Raw genomic sequence first — 17,334 nt, 5'->3', positions numbered from 1 at the left:
ACACACCGTATATGCCCCCCTCCATCACCATCCTTTCTTCACCATGTCTGCTCCATACTGATTTGCATTTGCAGTGTCATTGGAAAACTTCTGTTAAAGCGGTAAAGCGACGGTTTTCAGCTGCCACAGGCAATAACAGCTAATAAGCAAAATCGAATAATTTCAATAGACACACAGAAAGTAATTTCAAAACAGGTGTTATCTGAAGTTTGTGTAATTAAATCCCGTCAACGGCTCATCCGAAATTCCTAGGAATAACAGGATTATTTTCCTGCCTATAGGAACGACCCCTGACGATGAAAAAATGAACACCATATAACAGGGACTGATCATTTTCAGTATTCACCTCAGAAGCAAAGTCTAACAGTGCTCACAGCAATATCAGAACACTGGCTAATCAAGTGAGAGCACACACCTTAACCAAAAAGCCACACGATTTAGGACTCTGGTCTGTTAGCAATTTCCCAGCACACAGAAAATGACATCCAAAAGATTTCTTCTTATTTATTGAGCCAAATCTCAAACCCATGATTGTGACCATACAAGTGCATTAGGCCTGCAAAAACACATTTTCAGAGAACACTGAGGTGTTCATTAACAACATCAAGACATTCAAAGGAAAACCAGTACATTTTACATAAATCTCAATTAGGTCTCCCACCCTGAGAAGGAACAGAGCGTCTCCCTGCTGCCCCTTCCTCCCCGTCTCCTCCGGGAGTCTCATGTTGTGTCTGCCAGATCCCTGATCACTCGATAGAGGGAGTTCTCTTATCACTCTGCCGGCAATCTTATCTGGCAGAAGTGTAAACCACAACATCAAAGCCGCAGATGCTATCCCCCAGGCTGGCCGGGATCCAGGCACAGGGGGAGCCCAAGTCGCAGCAGCATCAAACTACTATGGAATTGCAGAGCAACAAAAATGCATAGAACCCAGCAGTTAATAAATCAACATGCACTTTCTGAATTTGCTTTTATCAACCACAGTCAATTCTGCTCCTTGTTTTCAGCAGAGGGGTTATTTACCCGGAAACAAAGCAGTGCCCGGCGAGGACCCCTTGAGCACAGCATTGGAAAGTAAAGCTTGTAAAACTGTTGTTTTGTTAAGCGGTATCCAACAAATGTTGCTTAAAAGCAAGTTGGAAGACCTTCCTCATGGGAGGCTCCCAGCCTGTTTTAAGGCTTGATCAATTGAACAATCTCAATATTCATGGCATAATCTGCCCTTTCGATGACTAAAGTGTGAGTGATCTCCTAATGCAGCTTCTGATGGTCCCAGGTCAGCAGAGGTGTTACGGAAGCTCTGCTCAGTGACACCATGTCAGAACTTCAAACACAGTGAATGACTGGGGAGGGGGTGGGGCACTCTGCAGCCGCATCAGGAGATCAGTGTCCCCCCCCCCCCCTCCACCCGCAGGAGACGTCTGGCCACGGATGGGAGCCGCAAGCGGACAGGGCAGATAAGGGAGATTGGCGTTGCCTGCAGGTGGCCCACACCATGGAGGGCTGATTAGGGGGTGCAGAGTTGCCCCCCCACTGATTACAAGCACGCTAGAGGAGGGAACACACTAAAGACACAGCCCCATTTGCTATAAAGGACTAAATGTAGATAAAAAATAAAAATAAAAATAAAAACACGGTGAAACAGGAGCATGAACTGGTAGCAATATGTTCTGATTAGGCATCACCTTGCCTTTTGACACGTATCAGGCTAAATGAAGGATGTGTGCCTGCACAGCCAGGCAGCATCGGGGAGACTGAGGGAAGCTGGGATTTGTTCCTGCCCCCATTCAGCAGATCCACTGATGGGCTGCAGCAGTGTCCGTTCGCTTGGTGGGCCCACGTCTCCCACCTCCTCCAGCCCAGCCCCCATGTTGCAGGAGAAGCAAGTCTTTGAAGCACGTGTTGCACACTGTTAATCTGTCGCATACCTTCAGCATTCATGCCGTACGATGCGTGCAAATGCTCAAAGCAGAGTCTCATCATTTCATTGCTGCAGATGAGAGAGACTGATGCATCCAGAGCAAAGATCTCCAGTCCCTTGCTTCAGGTGATAAGATTTACACAGACGTCCGGTTGGCACAGCCCTCTACTGGTGCTTTTGATGTTATTGTTGTGCATCACTGTTTTCCAGTTACTCTCGGTCCACCATAGTGCTTTGATATGAGCTTCACAATAAACCAGGCTTTACAAACGGGCACCAGGTGTATATTCTGATCCGTGTTTATGTGTCCGGGTGCAGATTTGTTTTAAGCTTCGACTGATTGAAGTTGTGGGATTTATTCATTCTTGTTGTGCTGTACAATAGACGTCTTGTGTGTGAAAATGAAGCGGTATATGATGGCATCCGGCAAAACCCCTACATGCTTCCGGATGTCATTGTCCCGCAGCAGACTGAGAGGAGCAGCTCTGATGAGGAGCAGCTCTGATGAGGAGCAGCTCTGATGAGGAGCAGCTCTGATGAGGAGCAGCTCTGATGAGGAGCAGCTCTGATGAGGAGCAGTCATTCTGCACGCGTGTCATCATGCGTGCTGCTGGTTGGGAAGGCCCCTCCTCGCCCTGTGCCTGAGCTGAACCTGGCAGCCCCTGCCACGCTCTCCAGCTGGAGGACCGCCACACTGTGGTCGAACTCGTACTGCATGGCCTCCCGGAAGGGGGGCGCCTCCAAAGCACTGTGGTACGCCGAGGCGCGGTCGGCACGGAGACACTGCTGGGGGAAGCTGCCGATCTGCTGGGCCAGCTCCAGGGCCACCTGCAGGGCTGAGACACGCAAAGGCACAGGATGAAGTACTGAACATCACCAGGGCTGCAGCAGTACTGAACATCACCGAGGTATGGCAGTGAACGGAGCTGAACACCGACAAGGTGTGGCAGCACTAAACATTGGCGAGGTACAGCAGCTGAACAGAGCCGAATATCGACGAGGTGCAGCAGTACTGAACATCGACAAGGTATGGCAGTGAACAGAGCTGAACATCGACAAGGTATGACAGTGAGCAGAGCTGAACATTAACGAGGTGTGGCAGTACGGCAGTGAACAGCATGTGAACTGTTTGGTTAATGACTGACTGCAAGCTGGAATTGAGCATTAACCCACTTTACGCAGAAAAAGTATTCAAACACACACACTCTCTCCAATAAGAACCTTCAGGGGAGGACTGTCATTAGAAGGTTCAGTTACAGATTCATGCAGCCCATCTGGGTGTCTTTCTGTGGGGGAATGCAGGTGTGGAAGGTTTTCATTGTGTTTTATTTACTCCTTACACCTTGAAGGGGCATGTTGGAGGCTTATGTGCAGCATTTCTGCTTTTCTGGCTCACAGCAAGGCGCCCAGAACCACGACCCAGGCCGACAGACTTGGCTGCAGCTGTGGGAACGATTTCCTCAAAGAACAAAGTTAATCTTTTAATGTCATTGAGGAATTTTAGCCTAGGCTGTGCACAGAGCCTCCTCATCACATGCGAGTTTTTGGGATTTTTCTGCGGGATTCTTACATTACTGAAATCGACGACTTTGTGAAGTGTCTTCCTGCACCACAGGCCGCAGTACGAATTAAAGGGGTATAAATTAAAGCTGATGGCTTCACTGGCAGATGAGTGTGAGGAATTCATACATTTTTCTCCACTGATGACTCAAACGGTGACAGTTCTTGCTATTTACCCTGTTTCCATCATGAACCCAACTTGTTTGCATGCAGGCCTGGACTTGACATTGGTATATTGGGCATTTTCCTAGTGTGCCAATGGGTTTGTGGGCTGGCAGAATTTATCATAGGGGACCCCAAAGTCCAGGGCCAATTTTTAATTGCAGTCCAGCCCTGATTGCATGTATCTGACTGCAAATATGCACAAAATAGGCACAACAGTCATCAACGTAAATCTGCCAAGTGTATGGGGAAGGTTACAGGAGAGGCCCCCCAAGGTGCAGGTGGGCGTTACCTTGCCCATCTGGAACGACGCGATTGGCCAGCCCAAAGGCCAGTGCTTCCTGTGCACCAATCGGCCGGCCAGTTAGGATCAGGTCCAGAGCCCGGGACAGACCAATGAGGCAGGGGAGTCTTACTGTGCCCCCATCAATCAGTGGGACACCTGCACGGAGACAGGACAGGGTGACAAGACAAAGAGTGTGATGACAGTGAAAAAAGTGGAATAGGCTGACAAGTCGGGTTTAGCTGCTGAATGAAAAGGTTTCCATAGTTAGAAATACTCATGAGCAAAATGCCATTGGCCGGCATGACCATGATGCATCAAGGAGACCTTTCATCACGTGACGAAGTAGTCCTCTGCTTTTCCTTTAAAATTACTGTGGAGCCACACTTCTGAAGGGGACACTCTGATTTTTCCCCAAACTCACTTTCTGTGTGAACCACCCTGAAGCTCTAGGCCTCTCCCAACAAAGTAAAGTATCCACAGGCTTCGCAGGTTCTCCCACTGCACTACAAGCAGATGACTGAAGTACCTTCATTATTAAACTTGCTTTTCCAGAGAATCCTACAGGAGCTAAATAGGCAAGTGACATTGTATTTGAATTTCACCTCAAAAAGCCCGGAAATCTATGATCCATGGATGGCCAATCCCAACTCTTTCATGTTCAGCTAATCGGGGTCATCCTCTGGCACCAAGGGCAACAACACAGCAGTGAGTATGAAGCAGCCAGCGGTTCACACACCCCCTCTGGCCTTGGCACTGTGACATCAGCCCGGCGGCCTCGGTCACCCTGATGTTCAAGGATGTCCATCGGGCGCGTCGGTAAAACTGACCGTCAGTCCCGAAACCCGAACTGCTTGGCATCACCCTCCAGCAGCCTCATGGCTGGACTAATGAGAGACTAGGGATATTCCGTGTACCATGGGAAACGTTCAAACTCCGAGAGCGAGCCACTGAGAAATTCCCCTCCGGCACCAGCAGACAGGGCCCTATCCTCTCTGCCAGAGCGACTGTAACCCTTTCCTTACTCCCTCCTAGGTAGTCACTGGTAAGATAAGATAATGGAGGGATTGGAGCCACAGTTCTTCTTCACCCTCCCATGTCCAGCATCACCCTCCCCACCCCCCAGATTAGAGGTGCTCACTAGCACATGAGAGTATCCCACCAAAGGTATACTGTACCAGTCAAAAGGCTGGACACACCAACCCATAGAAAGGTTTATTTGAGTAAGTAAAATTTATTTATAAAGGGTCTTTCACAGACAAGAGGTCACAAAGCGCTTTACAGCACTAAAACATTTAAAAGTACCATCAACATAAAACAAGGAAAGGTAAATAAACAAAAACAGTACTAAAAACAACACAATACAAACAAAAGACTACTCAATTCGAATGCCTCCTTAAACAAAGAAGCATTTAGTGGCTTTTAAAACCTGTTAACTGACTCAGCTGAACACAACACTCGCGGGAGACTGTTCCAAAGCCTTGGTGCAAAAGACTGAAAGGCAAAATCACTGTGTCTTTAGCCGGGTACATGGGACACCTACAGGACCCTGTAGCCCAATTTGGTCAGCAGTTTAGTAGAACGGCTAAAATATTAATATGTTTTGTGACACCCAAAAGTTAGTAATCTGTATAAACTTGGCGTATCTTTGTGTTTATTAAATCCGATAAGCGAAGCACCCCCCATAATACTGTTTAGGTATACTGTGGTTTGGTATATCGCACTGAAGTGGCGGTGAAGAAAGGAACAGCTCAGCAGCCACAACATCGTTTAAAGAGGAGATCTTGTGGATAAACAAGGTAAAAAGACGTGTGTGGGGTGGCGGCACTTTTTGTAGTTTACAGTCTGACACATTTATTAAACATAAGGATATGCAGAATTTATACTGGCTACTAACTTTTGGGTGTGACAAAATGATTTCTCATTAATATTTTTGGTGCACTACTAAACATCAATCTGCTTAAATTTGTTGGTGTAAATAAACATCCGTATAGTATCAAAAAGTTAGCATCTGGCCAAATGTTTCGCCCGTCACCTGAAGCCCTGGTGATGACTGCGCATGCACGATATAATATCGATATATCGCCCCGGGCCTAGCCCAGACCTAAGTGCCCGATAAACTGTGTAGCAGTGCAAGAAACCAGTAATATATTCAGGTGCTTGTCCATACAGAGCTCTATAGGTGAATACCAACATCCTAAAATTAATTGTATACTCAACCGGAAGTCAATACAGTGCTATTTGTACTATTCTCTACATTTTAGAATTATTATGAAGACATCAAAACTGTAAAATAACATATATGGAATTATGCAGTAACCTAAAAAGTATTTAACAAAAAAATTTACTTTGGGGCAGAGGGGGGAGCAGCTCTGTGGGTGGGACTCAAAAGGTTACCAGTTCAAATTCCATGGTCAACAGAGTGATCCCACCATTGGGACCCTGTGAAAGGCCCTTATTAACCCCAATTGCTCCAGGACTGGCTGACCCTACTTTCTCCTCTATGCCAGTTTCATGAGGGAACCTACCGGGATGCTTTCCAGTTGTGCTTAAAGAGGTCCCACGTACACTATATGGACAAAAGTATTGGGAAACACCTCTTAATTATTGAATTCAGGTGTTTCATTCAGACGCATTGTCACAGGTGTATAAAATCAAGCACCTAACCCTGCAGTCAGATTTACAAACATTTGTGAAAGAATGGGTCATTCCGAAGAGATCAGCGAAGTCAAGCGTGATACTGTCATGGGATGCCACCTTTCCAATAAGTCAGTTTGTGAAATTTCTTCCCTGCTAGAAATTCCAGTCAAATGTAAGTGGTATTATTGCAGGGCTCTTCAAATCTGGACCTCGATTCCAAATCCAGGCCTTGTTTTCAGTCCTCCCAGGTAGTTAGTTTAATAATTAGTGATTCTGATTGGTCAGAGGTTTCACACGTTGAATAACCCTGTATTATTGTAAAGTGGAAGCATTTAGAAATAACAGAAACTCAGCCATGGAGTTGCAGACCATGTTAAATGAGCGGCGTTGCCGAGTGCTGAGGCACATAGTGCATAAAAGTAGTCAATACTCTGTTGGCTCAATAACTGCAGAGTCCCAAACTTCATCTGGCATTAACCCCAGCACTGGGCAGCAGGAGCGTCATGGAATGGGCTTCCATGGCCAAGCAGCTGCAGCTGCATACAAGCCTCATCACCAAGTGCAATGCCAAACATTGGATGATGTAAAGCATGCCGCCACTTAGTGCTGGGCGCTATAACCAAAAATTTGTATTATGGTATTATTTAAGACTGTGGCAATTTCATGGTATATCACGGTATTTTTTTAAAGTCAGGTGGCCAGGTCATATGGTGCAACATACTATATACAACATACACTATCACTTTGTAGTTGGCTTGGTGTGTCCAAAGTTTTGACTGGTACCGTACTCTCTAAGTGAAGTAGGGACATCCCCATGCTTTTGGACAGATTAGCGCATGTTACATCATACATACAAGCCCCACATAAACTCTGGGACAATTTCAGGACCCCCCCCCCCAGACTTCCTGATGGTGAGGCTCCCACAGTCCCATTCCACTGTGGACCTGAAGAGCTTCAGCAGAGTTATGGACAAATCCAAGGGGAGGAAACAGGAGGCTTTCTGAATCTGTTATACTGAAGTGCAAAGAGATGCCAAAAGCCTCGATATTGTAACACGCCAATCAGCTCCTTCTGCTGGTATGGTTATCCGCAGAAACTCGCATCCGCTGTTGTATGCGGCATCCCATGGCCACGGCGGCCAGAGATCCCCCAGGATGACCTGCACAACTCAGGCCCTAAACCCCTCCTCTCTGCACCCACATAGCTGGGCTCCAGCTCTGCTCGTCGTGAATGGAGTTCAGCATCCCTTGTTACACTGGAAAACTGCACACAAGTGAACATTCCCACTCAAGCTTTGGATGGACAATTAAATAGCAACATAACGCAGCCCTGAATCATCTCCAGAAAGATTCCTCAGACATTCTGTCATGCTCACGTCTCCATAGATGTTTCCTTCATATGCTGCATCATCCCTGGCTTTGTATTCCTTCCACTAGCACAACGATTAAATTTGCAGTATTTTTTTCCCTTTCTTTTATTTTTATTTTTTTAAATGAGCATCTGTTAAGTAAATAATGAGGTACAATAGTGCATGGAAAAGTATTCTGAAGCAGAGAGAAAGATATAGAGAAGCTCGGGGCTACCGTATGGTTAGAGGGGCAGCTGGGGACTCCTGACACCCACCACACGCTGCCCTCGCAGTGACACAGATCAGTCATCCGCAGATCAGTCAAATCTGCCTAAATGCGGCTACAGAAACGGGGACGGGGCTAATGTGACTTTGTCATCTTACACGAAAGGGTCACCCTGGAGGGCTTCTTCCACCCAAATGACTCTTTGCCTACTTCAGGTAAACAACGCATTGCTATATTTTCCAGAGTAACATGTAAGGAATTTGGTAAACAAGCAGCATTTGCACGCAGGCCGAGCAGCACCCTGGCAGCAAAGACCCTCCGGGCCGCTCTCACGCTGCTAGCGTGGCTCCCACTTGGCCACGGTAGGATGTGGATTTCCCTTTTTCACAGGCGTCACATGACAGGAAGTAGTCACTCACTTGTGGCTTTGGCAAATCCACATCATACATTTATATACACTGTAGTCTTTGAGAGGCCACAAGGGAATCCCTGTAGCTTCTACCATCTGGGGCTCACCAACGGATGTTGGATAATTTATCTGTCAAAATTAGACATTTAACATACTTACCAGAAGGGTTTTAAAATAAACCGAATCCAAGAATGTCAGTGCCCTGATAAATAGCTTTTATTCCTGACTATAGGCAGTAAAACAGAGCAGTGCGCACGCCTTCGTTCAACACCAAACTGCTTTCTCCAAGGGTATGAATCACAGTGAGACCATCCATCCTGCTCCAGACCGGCTGGCTTCTAAAGCCAGGATTCCATTTCCACCCTCATCTTCCTATAAAGAGAAGATCCAAAGAAAGAACCATAGAAGAAACACATCCAGGAGGTTTTTGGAGAAACACTTAAGAGGAACCCTTCAGACATTCAGCATTTCAGCTTCCCCTGCCTATTTATCGCTTACACTCTGACACTCAATACGCTACGCAAGCGAGTTTTGGAGACAGTCTGCTGGGTCAGAGTCACATGTCCAACAGAACAGCGCGCCAGGCCACCCTCTCGCTGCTGATGCTGGTGACATCACCTCCCTGAGGAAAGCCGGCGGGACTGACACTATCAGCCGGACGGACGGGTGTCTGTCTATTTTCCCCCCATCATGGCGGCTGTTTAAACCAGCATGTATTAATGAGAATGCCAGCAGGGCAGCACCGGCAGAACCACATCGGTTATGGCAGAGAGAGAACGGTGAGCCTTGCTTGGAAAAAAGGGGCAGAATTAGCTACAGCTTGTAAACAAGGGCTTCTCAAAAAAAAAAAAAAAAAAAAGTGGTGGTGGACTGCATTTGCGGCTGGGGAGGGGATCGTCACAAAGAGCCTAGATCAGAACCACCAGCTCCTCAGTGCTGGACCCTTACACCAATGCAGTTTAGGTGACCTCTCAGGCATTTGAGCGGGGGACGGGGGGGGGAACGCACCGAAACGCCGGCAGAAGACGCCCATCACGGCACTCTGCTCCACCACTCTGATGTCAGCGCAGAGCGCGAGCTCGAGACCGCCGGCGACAGCGTAGCCACTGACAGCTGCTAGCAGCGGCTTGGAGAGCTGCAGGCGGGAGGGACCCTGAAGGGCAACAGAGGCAAAGGCGGGACTTAACCTGTGGGTCAGGGCAGGAGAGAGGCCCATATCCCCAACCCCGCCACACACATACACAAACAAAGACCAGACAATCAGACAGTGAAGGGCGACTGACAGAGACCTTCAGAATAAAAACCCAGACTTACAGACAGAGAAGCACAGACAAACCACTGACACATCATTACAGACAAGCATGGGCGTGGGGCCCCCGACACAAAATAGCGCTGAATCAACACCGGGCATGTTCTCAGGCTCGTCTTGTACCATCGGCCCAGGACCTTTGGTGACATCTTGTTCCAATTTGAGGGATGCAGACTGATGGGCAAGTTCCTTCAGATCATAACCAGCACAGAAGTTCCCTCCTGGAAAAAAAAAGACCACAAAATTATAAAGTGTAGCGGCAGAAACCGAGAGCAAAGGGAGAAGAATAACTTGGAAAAAAACAACGGAGAGTTCAGCTGCAATTTTGAGAGCAACCCTTCCTCAGAGAGGAACTTCTCCTCAAAGACAGCTGAAGCTGCTCCTCCCACAAAATATCACCGATGCTGACAGCCCAACAATCCAGCACCAAACCACCAGGCCCCACCGGACCCCCCGATCACGAACAACCAGCCCCAAAAGCTCTCAACACCACTGTCCAGTGAACTTGTGCACACATAATCTAGACCAAAAGCATCAAACATAATCATTGATATTTTATTGATCCCTGTGGGAAAATGATCTTTACGCCTCCCTCAACTTGCTCTTTGGAGAGTAAGCTGTCCGCGAAGGGTCCCCCAGGGAGCTGGGGGTTAAGGGCGTTGCTCAGGGACCCACAGCTGTGCATAGGCTGGGTTTGAACTGGCAACCTTCTGATTACAGGCACACAGGCTTAGCCCACCGAGCCACACACTGCCACACTCATGCAAGCAACCAGGTGGAGCTGTCATTAAGGATTCTGAACCACAAACCTTGAGGCTGTAGGTTCAAGCTCTAACCTCCCAGCAGCTTAAATTGAATGAAAGCGTAGGCTGGACTGGCAGTAACAGCAACTGGTGCTAAAGAACTGAATTTGTACTAAGAGGCCATCACCTAGGGGAATCAGTCCAATCCCTGCTTACACACAATGATTATGTGGGACCAGCTGCTGTGAACTGAGCTCCACGTGGAAAAATGTACATGCTGGTTTCCTAAAAACAAGACAGGAGAAGTTGTATTTCCCAATATGGCACAGAAATGAGTGGAAACAGTGGGATTTCGGTGAACCACTGCAGAGTAACTTTTACTCGACTGAAATGCCGGCTCTGAACACAGATTTGTACACGGAAATGAGCGGCAGTTAAGTTTCAGAGACAAATTAAATCAATTTCAGCACATTTTGCGAGAGTAACACTGAGCAGCTGGTTTCTATTAAGCAGCATAACATGACAGACTCCCGGTCAGACCTCACTGGATCAGGCCGTTATCCCCCGAATCTGGGTTACGGTTTCTCTAATCAGAGGGCCACAGCAGCACTCCATTTTGCAGAAGTCACTTCAAGTGAGCAATCACCATATTCCTCCATGAAATTAGTCACTGGAGGCACCCGCATGTGTCTGGATGGTGATGGCTGGCAGGGCTACCCCCCTGCGATGTGGATGCAGCGGCTGTTTGGGGGGGGGGGGGGGGCTCACAGCCACCACATGCAGCAACAGAGCACTGGAGGGACACTTCAAAGCCCCTGTGATGTGATTCTACTGCTGGGGCTTCAGTCGCATATTTACAGGAATCATGGTAAACGGGCATCACTGGATGGGAGTTCCCAGCCCCCCCTCGGTAATTATATTCTGTCAAATAATTACTCAGGGCATAATTACAACCATCTCCAGTTCAAATAACACTGTGCATCACCCAACAAAGAAAATACACATGATGGCTGCTACACAGAGGAGGCAACTGCTTCTGAAAAGCAAAGGAGAAACATAAGTATTGTGGGTGGGAACATTATCAGAGACTAAGGGATCATCACCTCAGTACCACCACTGGAGACTAAGGGATCATCACCTCAGTACCACCACTGGAGACTAAGGGATCATCACCTCAGTACCACCACTGGAGACTAAGGGATCATCACCTCAGTACCACCACTGGAGACTAAGGGATCATCACCTCAGTACCACCACTGGAGACTAAAGGATCATCACCTCAGTACCACCACTGGAGACTAAGGGATCATCACCTCAGTACCACAACCAGAGAGTAAAGGATCATCACCTCAGTACCACCACTGGAGACTAAGGGATCATCGCCTCAGTACCACCACTGGAGACTAAGGGATCATCGCCTCAGTACCACCACTGGAGACTAAGGGATCATCGCCTCAGTACCACAACCAGAGAGTGAAGGGTCATCGCTTCAATAATGTCACCAGTTACTGAGAGATCACCACCTCAATAATGTCACCAGAGACTAAGGGATCATCGCCTCAGTACCACAAACAGAGAGTAAAGGATCATCGCCTCAATAATGTCACCAGTTACTGAGAGAGCACCACCTCAATAATGTCACCAGAGACTAAGGGATCATCGCCTCAGTACCACAAACAGAGAGTAAAGGATCATCGCCTCAATAATGTCACCAGTTACTGAGAGAGCACCACCTCAATAATGTCACCAGAGACTAAGGGATCATCGCCTCAGTACCACAAACAGAGAGTAAAGGATCATCGCCTCAATAATGTCACCAGTTACTGAGAGAGCACCACCTCAATAATGTCACCAGAGACTAAGGGATCATCGCCTCAGTACCACAAACAGAGAGTAAAGGATCATCGCCTCAATAATGTCACCAGTTACTGAGAGAGCACCACCTCAATAATGTCACCAGAGACTAAGGGATCATCGCCTCAGTACCACAAACAGAGAGTAAAGGATCATCGCCTCAATAATGTCACCAGTTACTGAGAGAGCACCACCTCAATAATGTCACCAGAGACTAAGGATGCTTTTCCACTGCACCAGATATTGTACTTTTGGAACTTTACCCTTTTCCATTGACTGATCGAGTGCTTTGGTACTTTGTGCTCATTGAGTTCATTGTCGTTCATTGTCGATTGGTTATGCAAATAACCTGCCTCTGAAACATAATACAACCATTGTGCTGAAAAATTTATGAATAATAATGTACGCATGGACAAATAAAGAGATCCACGCTTTAATTGCGATGTGGTTGGAAAAACCAGAAGATGATCAGGATGGCAAGACCAGAAAAAAATATTTGCTATAATATACTAGGGCTGCATGATCTTGGGAAAAAAAAAATCAAATGTCGCAATGGGATTTTGTTGTAATAAACATTGGGATATTTCCACTCATCCATCCATCCATCTTCTGCACCCACTTGTACCATTCAGGGTTGTGGAGGTTCTGGAGCCTATATTAGGATATTTATAAAGCAAAAAATAAATTATAATAATAAAAGTAATAAATACATTTCTAACAAACCCCTTTATGAGCGATTTAAACAGAAAGAATGACAATGATTAGAAAGCGTATGCAGAGCTCATGCAAAAGCAGCCACGGTAAACTTTAAACTAATTTTTAAACCTGTACTAGAGAATCTTGAAAATTAACCATCATTAAAATAGCGAAGCTTGCCAAGTTTTGTTTCATATGAGGAAGTAAAACTGTTTTAGTGAAACAAAACCCCCATGCTATAATTTCCAGACAGTATGAAGGTATGGAAAAGCCTGACCACAATCCAGCTGACTATCGAGGTCCTTGAGATGTGTGCGTAACATGCCATGTTAGACATCGATATGGGGTTGATCCTCCCTTTGCAGCTACAACAGCTGCCAGTCTTCTGGGGAGGCTTTTGGAATGTCTGTGGGAATTTTTGCCAATTCATCCAGAAGAGCATTTTTTAGATCATGCACAGATGTTGGACGTGCAATCTCCATTCTAGTTCAGCCCAAATGTGTTTGATAGGGTTAAGGTCAGGACTCTGTGCAGGCCAGTAAACAAAGGGCCTTCCCCAAACTGTTCCCACAAAGTTGGAAGCATATAATTGCCATGCTTTGCACCACTTTATCCAACACTTGACACTGCGCTTGGTGATGTAAGACTTGTGTGCAGCTGCTCTGCCACTGAAGCCCAATCCATGAGGCTCCCAGTACACAGTTTTTGTGCTGAGGGAAGGAAGTTTGCAACTCTGTAGTTAGTGTGTCAAAAGAGCATTAGTGACTTGTATGCACTCAGGACTCCGCTCTATTACTTTACATGGTCTGCCATTTTGTGCCCATGTTTCTGTTGTTTCTCAACGCTTCCACTTTGCAATAATACCACTAACACCTCACTATGCAATATCAAGCAGCGATGAAATTTCACCGACTGGCTTATTGCAAAGGTGGCATCCTATGACAGAACCATGCTTGAATTCCCTGAGCTCTTCAGAATGACCCATTCTTTCACACGTTAGTAAACCTGACGTCATGGCTAGATGCTTGATTTTATACATCTGTGACAATGGGTTTGAAGAAACACCTCAATCCAGTTTTTAACGCCAGTGGAAAACCAATACCATGAAGTACCGTACTTTTGCTACATTTTTGAAGTGCCAAAAGTATGGTACCTGGTGTGGTGGAAAGGGATCATCACCTCAACAGTTCTTGTCACACACTGATGTTCACTGGGAAAATACAGGGCCACAAACATTCCCCAGCAAGATCTGACAAAGGCCAATTGGCAAAGCCATCTTGTTTCTCCTCACCAATGCCATGGAGTACCGCTACCGTGAGGTCAGGGTCGCTGTCAAAGGCGGTGAACTCCTCCAGAAGGCGCTGAGCCGTTTCCTGGTTCACCGCATTGCGCGCTTCTGGTCGATTGATTCCGATGGTGACCACTGAGCCCCTCCTCTCCGAAACCACAGTCTGTGAAGAAGCTACAGGGGACCGGGGGGGACACAACACCAAATAAGGGAAATGAGGGCCATTTCATTCACAAAGGAGGCTCTGCTGTGCGTTTGTGGGTGGGATCCTGCTGGAGATGAGGGATAAGCTGTGTGATGCATCTTCTTACGTTGGAGAAATGGCCTGATGAAGAAGCTTTGTGGTGAGAGGACATACAGCAATGGTAAATTTTAAGAGAAAAAGCTCCTTACAAGGGCCATTCGTTCAAGGAACTGAATGAAGTGAGATAAGGGCAAGACAAAGTCAGGCACATGTGTCTCACTAGAAATAGCTAGTACTTGGACATTATTTTACTTAGGGCAAGTTCTAACAGGCTTTGTGGAAAACTCTGTTGAACTTGCATTGATGAATTTACAAAGGCATGAGAAACCAAAGTATGGAAAAACAAACTCAGTTTAGCTGAATCTGTCCACATCTTTCATGGCCGATAGTTATTTGTTTTATTTTTATGGTTTGTATTCACTATTTTAAGTAGGCTGACCAGGCCCACATCTCAACTGATGTAAAACATCGCTCCCTGTTTCTCCTTACACCAGATGAACTCTCCACATCTGAGGTTCCAAGAGGAGAAGTGTGGAGAGAAATGTCAGCAGCACCCCAAGAGCTGTAAACCCAGAAAGGAAATTAAAACTAAAGCTTAAACATACACCTTCACCGCAGACCATGGTGATGTTTAGAAAATCAGCCCAGTAGTTTCCTATTTTTTCCACAAAAAATGCCTACATTTTTGATGTGATTGTAAGAAAAACCCATAAAACAACCCATAATTACAAGTATGAAAAAGGTCTAAACATTCTGGCCAAATAAACATTATCAAACCCATACTATGTTCTTCCTTTAAACATATTTCAACCACAGATTTAACAATAAAGGATTTCTAGGAAGCCTCCAGTATAGAACCATTTTGTAACTTTTTCCGCCATATTTTTCATTGTTTATCTTATACAGACTGATTCAAGTTAATACTCAGAAAAAACATTCGAGGTCTGACCGGGTGTAAGATTTCATTCATTTTGCTGCCCTCCAGTGTTTCATAAAACACATTACATCCACTATATGAGAGAGTATAAAATGAGTTTTCGGTCGCTTTTTATTCAGCTTATTGTAAAATGATTATATTATTAAAAAACATGTGTCACGTCATAACTATACACTGATGGCTCAAGCTCTATTCAATGCGGATATTTGCGGATGTTAATCACCTGCTGTATGCAGGGTTTATAAACCGGTCACCCTGCGTGCGGTGGATCATTGCATAGTGATATTTACCGGAGCAAAATGCCGACATAGACTGAACTGGGCCGAAGCCGCGGGAAAAGCCCCCTCGGAGGCCGGCCGAAATTGCCCATACAGACAAAGTCCGGTTAGTCCGCAAAACAAGGGCGGCGGAAACCAAGGCCATGTCGACTGTGCTGGTAGAGTAGTTGTCGGAGTCGATAAGGGAGGACGACTGAAATTAAAGTATGGAAAGAAAAGAACAGTTAAAGCCGAAAGTATACTGCGGTAAATATCCAAAGTCTTCTGCGCCGGTTTTAAAAAAAAAAAGTGACCCGGAAACAAAGAGGGTGCCGCCATGAGCAAGTCACCGGAGGTGCTGGAAGTGCCAATTAAATTTCGATTATGACAGTACCGCAGTTTAAAAAAAAAAATTTAAAAAAATTTAATCCCGGACCCCGCGGTAGACAAAATTTAACGAGGGAGACCTCCCCAACTTTTCTCCGAGCACTTGCCTGTGCATGGCACAGCCTTAATTGTTTATGTTGTCTGAAGGTGATACACGCGCAGAGCTGCAAACTCTCACGAATCTGGCGTGACACGCTTACGCAGGAAATCTTGCGGCAAATCTGTATTCTATTATAAACCTAAAATTGGATACATCAAAAGCGTTGGGGTAGTTTGCAAACACTACAGACTAGGTAAAACTGAACATACATGTAAATGTGTGTGCAGACTTGTCTCGAATTGAAAGTTTCACTCCAGCCAGCTGACTGACTGAAACGAGCAACCCTGGACAACTTTTTGAGCAATGTGGCACTTTCTCATTGAGTATGAAATTCCAATTTGGACCTCAGTGGGCAACTTTTTGAGATCTTCCAATCAGAATGCTAGTAGCCAATCATGTGACCGACTTGGCGCTTCAGTGTCCTTCATGCCAGTCCCCCTGGCAATACATTCGCTTGTCTCTGATTGGTTATTGCCAACTGTACATTGCCTTCATTAGCTATCCTGTGTCTCACCTGGTTGCCTCATGCATTATCACCTTTACATTAAATGTTTGATAACTTAAATAGTATTTGATAACCTTCCCATTTCTGGATCAGTTGTAAAGCACTTTGGGTGGAAGGCACTCCAGCCGGGTTCCCCAGTTCTGATCCTGGAGGGCTATTCTACAACACAATTTGCTTAATTCCCTGCTCAAACATACCTTTTAAACCTGGTAATTAGCTGTTGAGCTGAATAAGGTGTTTGAGCAGGTAAATCTGTAAACTGTGTTGCAGACTGGCCCTCCAGGATCGGAACTGGGGAATCCTGCTCTACAGCACAGCTTCTCCCCAGATTATGATGGGGTTACGTTCCGACAAACCTATTGTAATGCAAAAATGTAAGGTGCAAATGCATTTTAATACAGTACACCTAATAAACATCATAGCCGTAAACATCTTAAACATGCTTAGAACACTTACATTAGCTTA

At 46.1% G+C, this 17,334-nt stretch overlaps 1 protein-coding gene across 1 annotated transcript; it reads right to left on the bottom strand.

Moving 5' to 3' along the window:
• Positions 1-489: 489 nt before the first annotated feature.
• LOC111840641 (enoyl-CoA hydratase EchA19) lies at positions 490-16,274 on the bottom strand. Its single transcript, XM_072714204.1, has 6 exons — positions 15,911-16,274; positions 14,443-14,613; positions 9,982-10,079; positions 9,558-9,702; positions 3,936-4,085; positions 490-2,757 (listed from the first exon to the last, which is right to left on the bottom strand). Exons 1-6 carry the CDS (start codon positions 16,041-16,043, stop codon positions 2,501-2,503), a joined length of 954 nt encoding a protein of 317 aa, XP_072570305.1. The 5' UTR covers positions 16,044-16,274; the 3' UTR covers positions 490-2,500.
• Between the last annotated feature and the right edge of the window lie 1,060 nt (positions 16,275-17,334).

This window comes from Paramormyrops kingsleyae, chromosome 1 (genome assembly GCF_048594095.1).
Source record: "Paramormyrops kingsleyae isolate MSU_618 chromosome 1, PKINGS_0.4, whole genome shotgun sequence".
In the NCBI taxonomy this organism is placed as follows: Eukaryota; Metazoa; Chordata; class Actinopteri; order Osteoglossiformes; family Mormyridae; genus Paramormyrops; species Paramormyrops kingsleyae.
The sequence above is the reverse complement of the archived record's forward strand: the minus strand, read 5'-3'. Positions and strand labels throughout refer to the sequence as shown.

Excerpts from the sequence above, each read along its gene's own strand:
- LOC111840641 (XM_072714204.1), bottom strand. The coding sequence starts at position 16,043 with ATGGCCTTGGTTTCCGCCGCCCTTGTTTTGCGGACTAACCGGACTTTG. Across the intron at positions 14,614-15,910 it reads TATGTCGGCATTTTGCTCCG|CTTCTTCACAGACTGTGGTT; the intron begins GTAAATATCACT and ends GGTCCCCTGTAG. Across the intron at positions 9,703-9,981 it reads CCAAAGGTCCTGGGCCGATG|GGTCCCTCCCGCCTGCAGCT; the intron begins GTACAAGACGAG and ends GTTGCCCTTCAG.